Below are 17,754 nucleotides of genomic sequence, written 5' to 3'. Positions count from 1 at the left end.
TCTGATAAATCATGTTTCAGTATGTTATCAAATTTCAACAATACCTAAGGCACACACCAAAGCAGTCATAATTCTTAAGTTCCCTAAAAGTAATCAGGGAATTTTACAGCAGCACAAGACAGTGGGACATGAGACAGAACATAACTAACCAGTGGGTCTTTATGAGAACCAGAAGACCTCCTCTTCATTCCATAAGAATGACTGTAAGAATGATTCTGGAAGTAAACATGTGAAGTTAACTTTCATGATCACATAGTGAAGTTTAAAAAATAACTTAATAAACTTCGTCTTAAAATTATACACAGAAAGATGCATATGAGATACAGAGCAGTCTCCATGGAATATATTTACCAGCTGTTAGTAAATGATTCATGGCACTTGATTGACTAGCTAAGGTATCTAGCACCTCTACACATCCTCACTCCCCCTCGCTTTCTCCTGTGCCATCCCATCTCCATGTACAGCCAGCTCAAAAAGATGTAATTAGGACTCAGAGCCACGCAGGGCATTTGTGAAGATGTTGACCCCACATCTTATTTGAGTCCTTTCTATCTTCTTTATAAAGGTATGGGACACAAGAGGGTTGACCTCCTTCTAGGTCTTCCTTAGCAAAAGGCCAAAAGGCAATCTTTTGGGATCAACCAAAACAAGATTGAGAGAGAAAGAACATGGCATTGCTTTGCCCAAGAAAATACTCCTGACCCAAATTAGTGGTCCCCCAGCACATGCTGCTCAGGAAGAAAACAGCCAAGATGGTATGGACTGCCCCTTGTAGCAACAGCTTTATCAGACAATGACCTTACACGCAGGTCCTCTGAAGACAGCACTGTCTCAATACATAACTTCTCCCAGGAGCACAAAGACAAGTGTATATGAGGGAATGAAGGAGGACAGAAATACTACTATAAAGATCATTAGGTAGACAAGAAATCCAATCTAGCTATACACTGCCCACCTGAAATGAGGAGGTGCTAGCAACGTCCTACTTAACAGCAGTCTGCTCCAGGCAAATCATCTGTCATATGCACAGCTAGATCCTGAATCCATCCACTCATTTTTCTTTTTTGAATATGCATATCCTTCCTTTTATACATTACCCTGAACATTTTAAGAGATGACTATATTGTCTAGAAACTCAGGGAATCTACTGACATAATATTAACCCAAGGAAAACATGCTATAACTAAACTTCCTTGGCTAAAATTGACATACATAAAAAACCAACCAAATCAAGCAAAAATGAGCAGGTATAACTGATGTTTCAGGTATCACCTGTCACTGCTGGCTATTTCCTGTTTAGCAACTTCACACCTGCCGGCTTGTGACACATAATAAGAAACACAGCAGGGCCTGTATTTCAGTGGGTATCAAACACTGCCAGAAACATGTCTTCCAGGCAACGCATATGTGTCATTTGAGGAGCTCATCACTTTAAGAAAAGATATTACTACCAATCTTAGTCCTGGATAAGGAAGCAAATCATTTTTATCTGATCCTGAAATTCTAAAACAAAAAATTATTCAAATGTTCAATTATGCCACCATTGCAAAACAGTCTTTGCATTGTTGGCCATACGCTTTCCCCAAAACATAATAACAAACGTGTGGAAAGTTAGTCATAATCTATGATTAGCATGATCAGGCATTTATACAGTAAAACTCTACATTTAACACAAAGTCATGCACTACATACTAATGATGAAAGTCTTGATGATTTATCCTTGAGAGCATCATACTGGATTTCAGAAAAAGTTGAATGTTGATTGTATTCCCCAAATCAGAAATATAAAGAGGAAAAAAGCAACATTTGCAAAGTTACTAAAAATCCAAACTGTAATTTAAATAAAACAATTTTAAAAAATCCAGCACTACTTTAAAAGCTAAAAATTATTATACACAAAGGCTATTACATTTGAATTAAAGAATCTTCTTCCCCACACCCACACTTTCCTAATATAAGTGATTGCTAAACTCTTTGTACATGTAAAGCTGCATGTTCTCTTTCAAACACAGAATTCCTAGTCAATAATGGCGAGATGACTCAACCTCAGTATACCCCGCACAAAACACCCGCAGAGAGCCTTTACATGCAGGAATTAAACATTCTGAAATTAAAAAGATGTTTTACTTTTTATTATTGTGGCTGTTACCATCATTTCCCATTGTTTGAAACATGGCAAAAGCAAGGAAGGCATGGACAACGAAGTGAGAGCACATAACTAATAAAATCAGGCTTACAAAAAAAACAATTGCAGCATCAAAATGTGGAAGTTCCCTTGGATCTGCCTGTGGACACACAGCTGAAAAACTTCCTTTCTCAAGAACTTTCCCTATTAAAAACACTGAACAAAACTGGAAACTTAGTCCAAGCAAAGTGCGGAATATGCACAGTATACATACAAGTGTCGGATTAAATATCAATCAAAGAAAAACACATAAAATTTATGATAAGACCAGAAAAACCACATTTCATGTAGGGTCTTTAAGAAAATACAATAATAGGCATAATACCACATTTCAAATCCAAGAAACTGAATTAAATAGTAACTACTTAGAATTGTGATTTCCTAATTTTGTTTTTTAAGCATTCTAGCTTACACCTTTTAAGCGATTTTACCCAGAAGAGGCAAACAACAAAGAGTGTTATTACATGTATAACAAAAATCTTGTTTATCTAAAATTTTCTAAGATGCCTAAAGGTGCACATTTAGTAAATTATGTGCAATGGTAAAATAGTCAGTGACATTTCCCTGAAAAGTAAAGTTCCTTCTCTATAGAAATTTCACTTAGGTCTCCTCTCCATTAACAAAATATCTTTTTTGTTTAAAAAAAATACCATCACTAAAATATGTATTACTAAAGCCACACATTCTTGCATATAAACTATTCTGCCCTCCCAACCAGATAAGTTCACTGAAGAAAACAGTCACGTCTTATGTTTTCTGATCCCCTCTGTAGCACCAATGGCATTTTACAAAGGCATAGAATTTAACAAAGGAATTGAAATTGACCTATTTCAATTTTCCCTTTCCAAAATATAATGCAGAGTTCAGATGGTTTTTAAAAAAACTGCTGAATCTATCTGATAAGAAATCCATAGTTTGGACACTCCAACTGCTACTAGAACAACTGGGTAAACGAAAAGAATCGCCCTAGTACATGCCAATTGGTATCTATGTTGTTTAAAAACAAATAATTTGGGGTAACTGGGTGGCTCAGTCGGTTAAGCAGCTGCCTTTGGCTCAGGTGTCCTGGGATCGAACCCCACATCGGGCTCCTTCCTCAGCAGGGAGTCTGCTTCTTCCTCTCCCTCCGCCTGCCGCTCCCCCTGCTTGTGCTCTCCTCTCTCTATCTCTATCAAATAAATAAATAAAATCTTTAAAAAAAAAACAAATAATTCATCAGAGGGAGAACTGAAGATATTAAGGGCTCTAGCTAAAACATTTCCAAATCTTTGACAGTCTATCAGAAAGAATTTGTTTAACTCCCACAGAAAGTTACCTGAAAGTCTTCATTTGAAATAAAATTAAAAGAAATAGAGCCACTTTTTGTTTGTGAAACAAAGTTCAGCAAGTGTCAATTTCCATTAGAATATACCCATTACTCAAGCCCACAGAACTCTGAGAGTCAAAGTGCATAATATTAACACTGCACATTTTTCTGAACTACACACCATGATGTCTTTCCTTTTGGGTGTACTGGCTCTGCTCCAGTGTGTCCCAGTTATGTCCTTCGATGGGTTCTTCCATGGAATTAAACAGTGTAGGAGCAAATGACAAAACACAAATTGCAAGCATATTAAAGTTAAATTCATTAAAATTATATCAAGGGTATTGATAATTACAGAGGAACTAATATACACAACAGTAAAAATCTGCACCAATAAGAAATTGCAATGTACCCCTACTACTCTGGTTCAAGATGGACTCAATTTTCTAATTTTGGACCTCTACCTTATAGTCTTCTCAAATTTCAATATAAAAAGCAGTGACCAGGCATTTTTAAGATGTTTTTCAAAGGCAGATTGTTGTTGTTGTTGTCTTTTTAAGATTTTATTTATGTATTTGACAGAGAGAGAGAGAGAGAAACAGCATGAGAGGGGAGAGGGTCAGAGGGAGAAGCAGGCTCCCCGCTGAGCTGGGAGCCTGATGTGGGACTCGATCCAGGACTCTGGGACCATGACCCAAGCCGAAGGCAGTCACCCAACCAACTGAGCCGCCCAGGCACCCAAGGCAGATTGTTTTTTAAAGAAACAGACTGTTTAAATTCTAAGCTCAGGGCTTTGATTTCTTCCTCCTTCCCCCAAACCTATCATTCACAGTCTTGAACTATCTTTGTTCTTTTTATTTTTTATAGAATGTCTATAACATGGACACCATTTCCAGCCCAAATACCTTCTGGCAGGTCATCTTTCAAGAAAGTATTAACTGAAGTTAATTGGATAAAAAAAGATTAAAGTCCTAAGAATACGGCAGAAAACCTTAAATACATCTGCCTCACATCCAGGTACTGCTTATGTTCACACATCAAATACAAGGTCTAAAGTGTTAGACCTTTTTAATATACAGCTCACACGTTTTAAAAAATAACTGACAAAGAAATACCAAAACTCCCAAATTATATAGCAAATCCCCATAAAGTTTAGGTCAGTGTTTAGGCCATCACATTTATTTTTAAAAGAGAACAAAAGTTGTCTACATATTCAGCTTAATGTATGTGGTAGTTATTTTTTACTTTTTTAAACTTTTATTTAAAGATTTTATTTACTCGTCAGAGAGATCAAGAGGGGCGCCTGGATGGCTCAGTCGGTAAGCGTCTGCCTTCGACTCAGGTCATCATCCCAGGGTCCTGGGATCGAGCCCCACGTTGGGCTCCCTGCTCCACGGGAAGTCTGCTTCTCCCTCTCCCATTCCCCCTGCTTGTGTTCCCTCTTTGGCTGTCTCTCTCTCTGTCAAATAAATAAAAATCTTTTTAAAAAAGAGAGAGACAGAGAGAGCACAAGCAGGGGGAGTGGCAGGCAGAGGGAGCAGCAGGCTCTCCGCTAAGCAGGGAGCCCAACGCGGAACTCGATCCCAGGACTCCAGGATCATGACCTGAGCCGAAGGCAGACGCTTAACCAACTGAGCCACCCAGGTGTCCTGTGGTAGTTATTTTTTTTAAAAAGTAAATAATCTGGGGGCTCCTAGCTGGCTCAGTTAGTAGAGAATGCGACTCTTGTGAGCCACCCAGGTGACCCCCCCAATTATATTTCTTTTAAACAATGTTATCAGTGAGCTTTCAGACTTATTTCCAGGAAATCTAACTACTTAAAATGTGCTGGGTATACACTCGTACACAATAATGTACTAGAGTCTCCTCTAGGGTGTAAAATTTTTATTAATCTTCATGTTCACACTCAGATTTTTTAAAATACTGTGAGCTTTACTCTTTACCACAGTAGCAAATTTTCACACTTACCACAGTGAAATAAAATGCTGTGAGAGTTCTAGTTTTATCTTAAATTTATTTAATGATATAATTTCCATAAAAAGAAAATCATCATCATTACTTTAGACACTCATGGTAACCAATTCCTTATTAGCTTAATTGCAGGTTTAATTTCTCTTGTGCTTGTTTGCAGATTTGTTTTAGAGGATCCTAAATTAGGGGTGCCTGGGTGGCTCAGTCAGTTAAGCATCTGCCTTTGGCTCAGGTCATGATCCCGGAGTCCCAGGATTGAACCCTGCGTCAGGCTCCCCGCTCAGCGGGAAGTCTGCTTCTCCCTTTCCCTCTGCTCCTCCCCCCTGCTCGCTCTCTCATGTGCACACACACTCTCTTTCAAATAAACAAATAAAAATCTTTTTAAAAAATGATAAAAAAAGTTTTTTAAATTAGGTCAAACTTGGATTGTTTTACTGTTCGGTTAAACTAATATCAATATATAATCAAGTTTCCCTGAGACCACATAGAAAATTATAAATAACCAGCTTGATAACTGTGTGAAACTTCACACTATGAACATTATAATGAAAAGCAAAGGAAAAAGCCAGAAATTTTTTAAAAATGAGGAGAGATTGTTTTCAAACTCTCAACACTCAACTTTCAAGCTTTTATTGACTAACTCCCTGTATGATGTTTAAAGAGAAAAAAATCTCCAGGGAGAAGCAGGATGAATTTATTATCTTAAAAAATGTTTCTCCTGTAAAATCATTCTTAAGTTGCTGATTAGGTTGCTGTGAAGGCTTGTTAATATTCTTATAAATCTAAAGTTTTGCAATTAACTAAAATATTTATGATTCAAAGTGTACTGACTTCTGTAAAAAGACAAAGATTACATTCACCAGTAAGAAATATGACTAGAGTAAAGGACTATTTCAGAGTACAAACACATCTGTAACTCATATACCAAACACACTTGGTTTCTTGTATTACACAAGACAGAAAGAAAACTAGACTTAGGGAAAGTTAACCAATATAGACCGCAACATGAAAGATCATTTTACTGATGAAAAATCTAGATATACACATAATAATATTGTCAATGCAAAATTAAACGAATTGCTTTAAGGTTTAAAGCACAATTCTTTAAAAAGAGATCAGTGTCTTGGCACAATATACAAGACTTTAATGAACGAAGTCTCATTTACCTTGATTTACAGCAATGCATGCTAAAAAGCCAAGGCATACTACAAAATGTTAATCAAAATGTTGAGGTTTGGTAATTACTATAAATATGATAAGCAGGGAATTTTTCAAATCAGTAGCTCAATTTTTCCATGTAATAAAACTAGAATTAGTCAACCAAGCCCCAAAGCTATTACCCATTTAATAAATTATTTAAAAAAATAGGAAAGTAGGAAAATCTGAAAGTTGAACCACACAGATGTCATTCCATAAAAATCAATCTTCTTATTTTGCGATACTTTTCCAAAATCAAAGGTCCTTTTATACAAAAAGTAACACATATGTTAATAGTTTAAAATATTCATGATTGTAGAATTGATTTATATTGATTATAGCAATAATTTAAGAGAAAGATCACTTTCCAATGAAAGGACTTTGCCAATATTTTCTGTTTTTTTTGTTTTGTTTTGTTTTGTTTTAAGGCAAAGGAATATGAACACTGTCAGATTGTTCAGGCAATAATGCTGCAGAAAGCTCAAACATATAAGCTTTGCTATCATGGTGCAAACAACTTAAATTACCAACCCTGTGACTGCCAAGACTTCGAATGGACAATGCATCCTCAACTCCCTGATAAGAACAAAAACAAACATAGCATAAGTTTGTGGGTGACTGCATGAAGTTAAAAAGGGGCAAGTAGGGGCAAGTTTATTGGTTATTACAAACCAGATAAGGTCGATGATGACTGGAATACCTGGCCCTTTCTGAATCTTCCTGGGAAAGGAGAAAGTACAAGGAGAGTTAATCACCAAACAGAGGGTTGTCTATCAGAAGAACTGCGCAAACAACTATCGGTTAGGAGCACAGCAGCACCTTCCTTATAGCAAGCAGGTGTGGACAACTCAGCTTCTAAAGTTGGTTCTGGGGCAGCCACATATTTCAGGTGGAAAGAAAGTAGCAATAATAATTTTGTGTATGTGTGTCTGACCACTTGTAGAATGTAATCTATAAACGACCAAGAGAGCTCAATATACCAAGATAAAAATAAGCAAGTATACTTAACAAACAGAAATTGAGTTCAGCATTAAGGGGCGCCTGGGTGGCTCAGTCGTTAAGCATCTGCCTTCGGCTCAGGTCATGATCCCAGGGTTCTGGGATCGAGCCCCACATTGGGCTCCCTGCTCTGCTGGTAGCCTGCTTCTCCCTCTCCCACTCCCCCTGCTTGTGTTCCCTCTCTCACTGTCTCTCTCTCTCTCTGTCAAATAAATAAATAAAATCTTTTAAAAAAAAAAGTAGACTTTTATCTATTCTTTTTTCATTGTGAATGTTCATTTATGCAAGGCAGGAAGAAATGTTTATTACAAAGATAGTTTAAGAACTTAAAAATTTTTGGGTGATAAATAATTTTGTGCTCACTGCAAAAGAATTTCTTTTTGTTTTCTTGCACCCCTCTACCTGGAAAAGAAAAGAATAACTAAATAAAATAGCCCCTGTGTCTGGTTAATATGAAAAACTACTTATAATTAGAAGAAACTACATAAATATTTTAGAGCTGGTAAAATTATTTCAAGAGTTATGCTTCATGAAGATGGTAAAAAAAGAAAAAAAAAAAAAACATGACCACAGCCTAAGAGCTGACTAAATTAAATGCAATTCTAAACTTTTTGACAGTCAGCTATTAGCAATGGAGCATTAAGTCCTGTCTGTGAGATCAAATGACTAGTTCCTAGAGTCTAATCACTGCAACAGTAAGGAACTTCTGATCTTTCAGAATTTCAAAGTCCAAAGTGGTAAAGTAATTTGCACTAAGTAAGAATCTACACACAACTGTCCAGTTGGGTTCATGGCTAATCAACGCTGTCTCTTCCAAAATGAATCAATACCTCAACACCATGTGGCACTACGGCATGATCATTACACAGGTGGAACAAATAGATGTGGTTATGTCTGATCATCCATTTCAAATTACATAAACACCACAACCTAATGCCTTATTTTGGTCATGATCTTTCAGCATCCTTCAAAAACACTCCTGGTTGTCATCTGCTGTGTACACTGATGCATGTGATCAAATCTGTTCAGAAGTCTGTATAAGCGCCAATATGATTCAATGATATAAAACCCAACAGAGTGTTCTGAACTTTAGGAGTTCATCACTGGTTTACATTTTTGTTATATAATAGACACATGTAATCTGCAAGAAGCCAAGCAAATTTCTTCCTTTTTCCCTATCAGGTTATATACCACAAAAGTTTTGGGAGCATGTGCATAAACCCAGCAGAGTAGGCACAGTTTATTGAGTGGTAACCAGTTCTAGGCTAGTTAGCTTTAAAGAACCTTGTGCTATGCAGGCAGCCTAATTCTACACACCCCTTCCCAGTCTTATTTGGGGTACTAGGGCAACCTACATAGTTTAATGTTCAATCTTCCCTTTAACCTTTTTTCATTCCACCTACCACACAAGAGCACTTTTTTAAAATCGACCTCTAAAAACCACAGCTCATTAAAGATGCAGCAAAGACAGATAAATTCATATTTATTTTCAATTATGCTACTTATAAAAATAATTCTTTTTTTTAAGATTTTATTTATTTATTTGAGAGAGAGAGAATGAGAGATAGAGAGCACGAGAGGGAAGAGGGTCAGAGGGAGAGGCAGACTCCCTGCCGAGCAGGGAGCGCAATGTGGGACTCGATCCTGGGACTCCAGGATCATGACCTGAGCCGAAGGCAGTTGCCTAACCAACTGAGCCACCCAGGCGCCCATACTTATAAAAGTAATTCTTAATAAAAATATCTTAACTTATTTTTTAGCCCCATTTGGGAAAAAATGGCCTAAAAAGACCTTAGAAGACTACAGAATAAAATGTAAACCCCATACAGGCCAGTTAATGTGAACTGCAAGAATACAGTTTACTCCACTCATAAACTACACCTTAAACCAGCACTGTCCACCAGAACTTTCTGTGACAAAGTGGAAATGTTGTGTTTGTGCTATCTAAAACAGTAGCCAATGGCCATTTGTGGCTATTGACCACCTGAAATGCTATAAGTGTAACTGAGGACCTAAATTTTTAATTTTAATCTATTTAAATCTAAATGTAATTACCCACATATGGCTGGTGGCTACTGTTCAAACAGTAAGGCGAACTCAAAGCAAATTTTCATTATACCAAAACATCCACAAAGCACATATTTTACTAAGAGGCTGCCATGTAGCGCCACTCATATAAAGAGACAGGCATTCAGGTAGTTGTGAATTACTGCCCCTACCTCGAATACTTCTGCACAGCGACAAATATGAGAGAAAGAGAAGGAAACTCTTGTATAAAAGACCCTAGAATTATTTTTAAGAGCTAGAAAGTTCCCTAGAGATTATATAATCCGATCCCTTCATTTTAAAGTAAAGAAGATTGCACCACAAAAAGATTAAGTAGGAATCCACAAAGACATAAAGCTGGGACCAGCATGCAAATCTTCTGACTCAGTAGACCACCAAACCATAAAGAGACCATCCTACACTGGCTAAATCTACACTGATTACAAAACAAGAGCATGAAGAAAATGGCCAGGTAACCTGGGTTTTACTCAAAGATTTCTCTTTCTCTGGAAGAACAAGCAACTTCATTTCCCAGGTATTCTAGAATAGTATTTTAAACTGCCAGTTGGCTTTTCCTGAATTAATAGCATCAGGGGCCAAGAGAAAAAATTTCAGCAACTGTGTTTCTAGGTACCAACTACAAGGCTGACTATCCTTCTCTTCCACGGTCTGGGAAACAATCCATTTTCATTGTCCTGGAAATCATTAGCAGTATAAAGGATCCAAGGCAGAAAATAACAGGACAATGCCTTAAAAAATGGATGTATAAGGGAGCCTGGGTGGCTCAGTTGGTTAAGCGACTGCCTTCAGCTCAGGGCATGATCCTGGAGTCCCGGGATCGAGTCCCAGGATGGAGTCCCAGATAGAGAGTCCCGTGTCCGGCTCCCTGCTCAGCAGGGAGTCTGCTTCTCCCTCACCCTCCGCCTGCTGCTCTGCCTGCTTGTGCTCACTCTCTCTCTCTGTCAAATGAATAAATAAATGGATGTATATTTGTTCAAGGCTTTCTGGAAAACTGTTTTGATACTTTTAAATTAATGGAAATGAAACATAGACTGCTTTTAAAAATTCACTTGATGTGGGGATGAAGTGATTTTAATGAAAGAAGACCACAGCCCACTGAAAACACCTGGCCCTGTTCTCTGTCAACAAGTAATATTTAAGTCAAGGCTAGAGCCATTCCCTCAGTTTCAAATTAGGAAACCTCAAAAGTCGCACATTCTCTTCCAGGTCACGACATGCTGATGGAGACACTCTGTTTAAAAACGGAAACACTGGCCTCACTAGGGCTATCTGAAGGCCTACAAAAACTTGGGCCCTTTCATCTTGGTCCTTTCACCTTCCAACCCATTAGCAGGTGTGGTGCGCTCTCTGACCTTTGAATTCTGGCTCTGCCAATGACTGAGCAAGTTGTTGGCTTCACCAATCCTTCATTACCTTATCTGTAAAATGGAGATAGTGGTCCCTATCTTATCATGTGAAATGGAGACATATGTAAAAACCACTAGCACAGTGCTGGCATACAAATCGCACTCATTTGTTAGCTTCATTCCCGAGCCTCATGCCCTGGCTTTTCCTGTTCACATCCCCCAACATCCACCCCCACACCTAGAAAGTGTGAAAATTAGGAGAAATGTTTAACATGGGTAGATTTTTCCTTCTGATAACTGACAACCCTATTATTTGTATATGCATTATTTTATTATAAATTTATTGTTCTTTATATCTTATATATTGTGACTACAACATGCCAACTTCTACTATAGGCTCATAGACAATGCAGCCAGAGAGACAAATAAGCTGAAAAGTGAAAGGAAAAATTAGTTTGAAAAGAGTAAAAGCAAGTGTCAGAAGGGGTTAAGTGATAATCATTCCCACCTGAAACTAAACCCCATCCATTTTCTCTGCCAGTCGGAGCTATCACTCAGAACTTGAGTTAGTCACCATCTACATTCTAAACCTCTAAACCCAAAATGTTCACCCTTCCATGAAAATCTAGTGCACTCACTTCCTGAACTGCACACATTTCAGAGATAAAAAATATGTTTTTATCTTCATGGCCTTGGAATATGAGACTTTCAATATAGGCTTTTCTTCTTATTTAATGTTTTGGTGCACCCTAAGATAATAAAATCTCAGGCAGTTTAATTTTAGATCTATAATGCATAATTTTTAAAAATGAAATTAATATTTCCATGGAAAATTTGCAAGCAAAAGTGATTTCTTTTATTCACACAAAATGTTCTTAATGCATCAACAGTAAGATAACCCAGTTTCATGCAGAAGACACTTTAAATAAAACCAATTAGGCTAGCTTTAGTAACAAGAAAGGACAGATTCTACTCCAAAGTAACAAACACATTCATGAGGAATCACTTAATTATAAGTAACCAAACATCATCTTTCTCTCCTTTCTAAAATATCACAATGAGAAGTATGATAAAGTTTTAAATCTGTAGGTCAGTACAGTCATAAATATTTTTTACACTCATAAATATTTTAATTCTAGTTGTACTTCAAAATGCTGCTACAGAAGGAATTTGCTTATAAAAATTTCTTGTTTAATAGCAATTAGTGGTTCCTAACCCTTTAGGGATCACAGACTCCCTTGAGAATCTTGTATTCATAACACCTGTGGGGCACTTCACTTAAAAATATACATACATTCAAAAGTCTGCGTGAGACTTTAAGGCTTCCTGCACCATCTCCCAAGCCTATTCACATGGAGGAAGAACCTCTGCAATAGGAGAAAACTGGTGAAATCACCAACATTGAAAAAAGTTCAAATTTAGGAATGATTCCCAATAAGTAATATTTTACTGGTTCACGATTTGCTCTTGTAACTAAAAATTTGGGAGTGGTGGTAGAAGATTCGAAAAAGAACTGAGAGAAGTGAAAACATAAGAGTAATTTTCATAGAAAATTAAAGAATGACTTGGGTCATCTCTCAATGAGGACATTTCTGCCTAGTTTTTTTAAAAAAGAGAGAAAGGAAGCGGGGGAGGAGGGAGTGAAAGAGAGGGAAAGGAGAGGGGGACAAATTTGAGGGAGACAAAAACAAACTCAGAGAAAGAAAACACATCCATTTACTCAGTCTTTCTTGGTCAAGAGCATTCATGACAAAAGTGTGAGGCTATAGACTACAACAGAAAATGGATGGACTCCAAGTACATATTTGGTCCACTACAGACAGAAGAGACACACTCTGACCTTTAAGTTCAAACATGGCAAACACTCCTACTTGGCAAACTATTAGTCAATGTTTTACTTCAAGATTGCATTATTTCAGCAACTGATCACAACATGCAGGGCAGGCAATCCTGGCCTACCAGCCACTTCTGAATCTGTCCCCATTTCCGATCAAAGGAATAATGAGAGTGCTACAAATGCAAAAGTTTCATCAACTGAAGTTTCCAACATACTGCATGATCTGAAAAGTCTTAAATTAATCCTATACATTTGCCCTGAAGAGCAGTGATCGTTAGCTCAACATAAGTTACACATTCAAAATACAGATAATTACTAAGCTAAATATGCTCAACAATGAAGAGATATATGGCTTTCTGCAATTTAGAGGAAATGGAATTTATACTTAGCAACAATCTTCTTATAATTTTACTATAATTTTAGGAGTATAAAAGACAGTGCATTGCAACACTTTCATTTTAAGCCAAGAATTGCATTCAATATTTGAAACTATATATGAGATCAAAAACAAAAATAGCAACATAGATATCAACTGTTTTGTGGTTTAGGTTTTGAGCTGTGAATAAAATCTATACAGTTCTCTTCAACACATTAGCAGCAGTCCACCACCAACACCAAAATAAAGTGTTTAATACTATTAATAATATCCTGCAGGCTTTTTCCCCTTTATACCAATATGGCATCAGAAATATTTTTTATGTGAATTTTCAGAGTCAGGTTGATGTCAGAAGGAAAGAGTTAAAAAGAGTATTTATTTCATTTTAAAGCAGCCCAATTTCTATATGCCTATTTTATTTTTCTATTTTTTGCTTTTCTTTCTGACGATAAAAATGTATTGAAATTTATCTACAAAAAAGCACGAAGAAAAAACAAAACTAATCAATTCCACCACTGACAAACCAAAGTATTAATAGTAATCATTTCTAAGTAGTTTTGGTCCCTATATATGATACTAGTTTTTTAACACACAATGGGAGTCCTACCAGTCTTAACAACTGTTGTTTTTTTAATTTTCTTGCACGAATATCTTCCTCCATTATTAAGTATGCTTCAAAACTGTAAGGTTGAATGACTTCACAGTGTTTTACTATGTAGATATAATAATATAATTAACCTAAACTCTAAGACAGTTAGGACTATAGTAAATAACTTTGTCATCTCTAAGCTGACTTTAGCTAATATAAGTAAAGCACTCATCACACCATAACAACTTGCTACAATGCATACAGTAAGAGCTATTTATGTGTTTGCTGTTATTATTTAAAGCAAATATTTAATTTGCTGACATGGAATGGCTTGTTAAAATATACACATCAGGTTATACTATTCCCAGTGTTTCAACAGGAACCAGATTTATTTCAGAAGGAAACTAGCCAAGTATTAATTTATTTGAGACTAGCACAGAATGAAGATCATCCCCCCCAGATTACCTCTTTTTGTTGTCGCTCCAGTTCTCTCATGCGTATATCCCTCGCTTCTGCCCGGGCAGCCCGTTTTGCTGCCAGCCTTGCCTCTGCCTGAAATGTAATATTAAGATTCAGCTTTATTTACGAACAACAACAACAACCTGCACACCAGCTGCGAGGGTAAGGAGCAGATGGGACACGACCGTCCATAGCAGGTGGGCGGACAAGATACCCTCTCGCTCAGCTGTGTGACCGCCTCAGTCAGCTCCTGTACACTCGTTTCTTTGTTCTAGCCCAGAGGCTCTCCTGAAAACTGCGCCTTTATTTTTAACTGCTTGCCTTGATTCCACATTCAAAACATTTCACACAATTCATTATGTCTCTGCAAACTCACTTTTTCCAAAATTTCTTTCCCTATCAAAATTCAGTCATACAAATTAGAAACTTCAGAACCAGCCTCTATTTCATTTTGGACATTGCCAATATCCAGTCTTAAAGTACTGCCAATTCTCTACCGCTGGGTTTCTCTCACCCCCACGGCCATTATGCTGTTTCTGTTTCAGGAACTCTTCATATCTTTCTCATTTTAAACTGGCATGCAAATCACATACCATCAAATTCACCACTTCCAACTAGACAATTTGGTGGCTTTCGGTACTACATTCACAAGTTTGCACAACTACCACTACCATCATCTGTTCCTCACCATGCCCATTAGTAGGCACCCCTCATTCCCCCTCCTCCCAGCTCCTGGAAACCACTAATGGTACTTCCTGTCTCTACGAATTTGCCCATTCTCGAAATTTCGTATCAGTGAAATTACACAATAGGAACTCTTCATCTCTTGTTTGAACACTACAACTGCAACTGCCTTCAAACAACTGCAACTGCCTTCAAATTCACCTACCTGCCTCCAGAAGCTGCCCTATAATTCCCTTCTACAATGTGACAGGATTGCCAATCTGCCTTTCAAAACACATTTCTGATCATATCAGTAAGCAGTGTAAAGCCCTCCCCTGGCTCCCCATTACTTCTGGTTAAAGCAAAATTCCACAGACTAGTACAAAGACAAGATAGAGAGAAGAAAAGCAGAAACAGAAATAAGGTTCCTCCCAGTCAGATCTCCCCCTTATTTCCCAGGACTTGCTCCATATGAACAGCTGCTGGCCACCTCCCTCCATCCAGGACTTCACGGTGCTCCATTAAGCCTCACTTCAGCTCAGGTAACGATCTCAGGGTCATGAGATGGAGCCCCACATTGGGCTCCACGCTCAGCAGAGTCTGCTTAAGATTCTCTCTCTCTCCATCTCCCTCTGCCCCTCCCTGTGCCCACTTGTGTGCACACTCTCTCTCTAAAGAAATATTAAGAAATACAAAACAAAATTACATGCTTCTGTCACCCCCACAACGTCCATGTCTCAATAGATGTCTGCTAAATAAATAGAAGAATTTCAGGCCATGGACCAACGCATCTAGGAAATGAGACAAGGAAAAAGCTTGATGTACCACATGAAACTTAAAAATCTCCTCAGTGATTTCTATCTTGCAGTGGTTTCCTCTGTTCTCAGCCACATCCTAACTCTGATTCAGATTGCCCCCTGATAACTACAATAGCTGCTTTTCCTGTGGTGTTGTATTTGTGCCCAAGTCTCACATTAAGAGACTCAGCCAATGTTTAAAAGGGTCTATTGTACGGAAGCAATTATGTTCAGTGCTGAAAATACAGGGTAAGATGTGACATCTCCGCCCCAAAGAAGTCCTCAATCTAGTTGAAGGACGTGGAAACACAATGCTAAGGGGAGGAGCATGAAGTAGAGAGCAATTCGTTTTCCCTGGCAAGATCCTGGCAGGCTTCTAAGAAGAGGAGACAGCTTAAGAGTTAACACTTATTCAACTACCCCAATTTTGGCACTTTCCCAGTATGCCTCGCTGGCCTTTTAGTAGCACAAACCCTAAACATGTATCTGCCAACCTCAAGCTCTAAACAATAACATGACCAGAGCAATTAATCTTCTCACATGAATCTTTCATTGGCCTCTATCTTTTAAAAAAGCTATTCTTACCTTCTTTACCCCTCTGACTACTGGTAGACACCACTTTCTTACTAGAGTTCGTATTTTATGGAAAAATACTTCAAGGTTGAGTTCAGCAGATAGCAAATACATTTTTAAATTACAAAGTATCATTTTTCTGGGGAAAATTTTCAAACTTTTTTTTTTTTTAATCTCAGCAAAGCCATGGCAATGTGTAGGGATTGTCATTTCCATGTTACTAGCTTTGTACTTGTAGCCGTCTTTAGAAATGTATTCAGAACGCCCATTTCATCCTTCCAAGATCGATGGCCAATTCTGTACAATTTATGCTAAAATAGTTCACCAGTTTTCTCTCACCAAACCTAAATTACAGATAAATGAAATCTACTCTCTGATAAGATTTCTTTCACAACAAAAGGAAAGGGAACCTGGCTGCTGTGTAACAGAAAGAACACGGGCTTCAGAGCCACAAAAATACCCTTCCCTTTGTTCCTTAGCCAACTTTATCCAAACTCAGATATGCCTCCCTTGAAGATGGTACTGAAGAAGGCCACTAAACAAGCTTAAAAAAGGTAAACAGGATCTAAAAATACTTTATCTTGGGGCGCCTGGGTGGCTCAGTCATTAAGCATCTGCCTTCAGCTCAGGTCATGGTCCCAGGGTCCTGGGATCGAGGCCCACATGGGGCTCCCTGCTCCGCGGGAAGCCTGCTTCTCCCTCTCCCACTCCCCCTGCTTGTGTTCCCTCTCTCACTCTCTTTCTGTCAAATAAAATCCTAAAAAAATAATAAAAATAAAAGTACTTCATCTTAGTATTTTTCTACACATTGCTACCAGATGCCTGAAGCAGTACTGAGAGTAGGAGTAGCAAAAAGCAAAAGGTGATTCCAATCTAGTAGACAAAACATGGTACTCTATACTTGTACCAATGCATTTTTAAATAGATAAATTATAGGTACATAAAGCATACTTCCAGGTAGTATCTTCCCTCAGAATACAACTGCATGATTTCTACACATTCATTTTACACACAGATATAAAATAAATGAGACATAAGAAAAAAGGATCACAAAAATTAAAGAAGTTTAAAAACAAAGTTGGCAAAAAAAAAAAGTTAAACATAGAATCACCATTTGATCTGGTAATTCCATTTCTGGGTACATACACAAAAGAACTGAAAGCAGAGACTCAAACAGATATCTGTATACCAATGTTCAAAGCAGCCTTACCCATAATGGCCAAAAAGTAGAAACAACCCAGTGTCCATCAATGGATGAATAAACAAAATGTGTTATATCCATACAGTGGAATATGATCCAGGAGGGAAGGAAACTCTGACACATGCTAAAACATGGATGAATCTTGAAAACATTATGTTAAGTGAAACAAGCCAGACACGAAAGTACAAATA

General features: G+C 37.7%; 1 protein-coding gene across 8 annotated transcripts in view; it reads right to left on the bottom strand.

Moving 5' to 3' along the window:
* Window positions 1-17,754, bottom strand: part of LRRFIP2 (LRR binding FLII interacting protein 2) — a 107,570-nt gene that overhangs the window by 56,572 nt on the left and 33,244 nt on the right. For 4 of the 8 annotated variants that reach the window (XM_088026764.1, XM_088026753.1, XM_088026756.1 and 1 more), the window contains exons 3-5: window positions 14,336-14,422; window positions 7,188-7,232; window positions 3,673-3,741 (exon numbers count right to left, since the gene is read on the bottom strand). In XM_088026764.1, coding sequence (XP_087882890.1) covers window positions 3,673-3,741; window positions 7,188-7,232; window positions 14,336-14,422 — 201 coding nt within the window. The remainder of the gene's footprint in view (window positions 1-3,672; window positions 3,742-7,187; window positions 7,233-14,335; window positions 14,423-17,754) is intronic. The other 4 variants (XM_028107126.1, XM_028107130.2, XM_028107129.2 and 1 more) reach the window with 1 other exon arrangement.

This window comes from Eumetopias jubatus, unplaced genomic scaffold (genome assembly GCF_037043125.1).
Source record: "Eumetopias jubatus isolate StellerSeaLion01/CBP00866 unplaced genomic scaffold, mEumJub1_p1.0 scaffold_1, whole genome shotgun sequence".
NCBI classification, from domain to species: Eukaryota; Metazoa; Chordata; class Mammalia; order Carnivora; family Otariidae; genus Eumetopias; species Eumetopias jubatus.
This window is presented reverse-complemented; position numbering and strand designations above follow the sequence as displayed.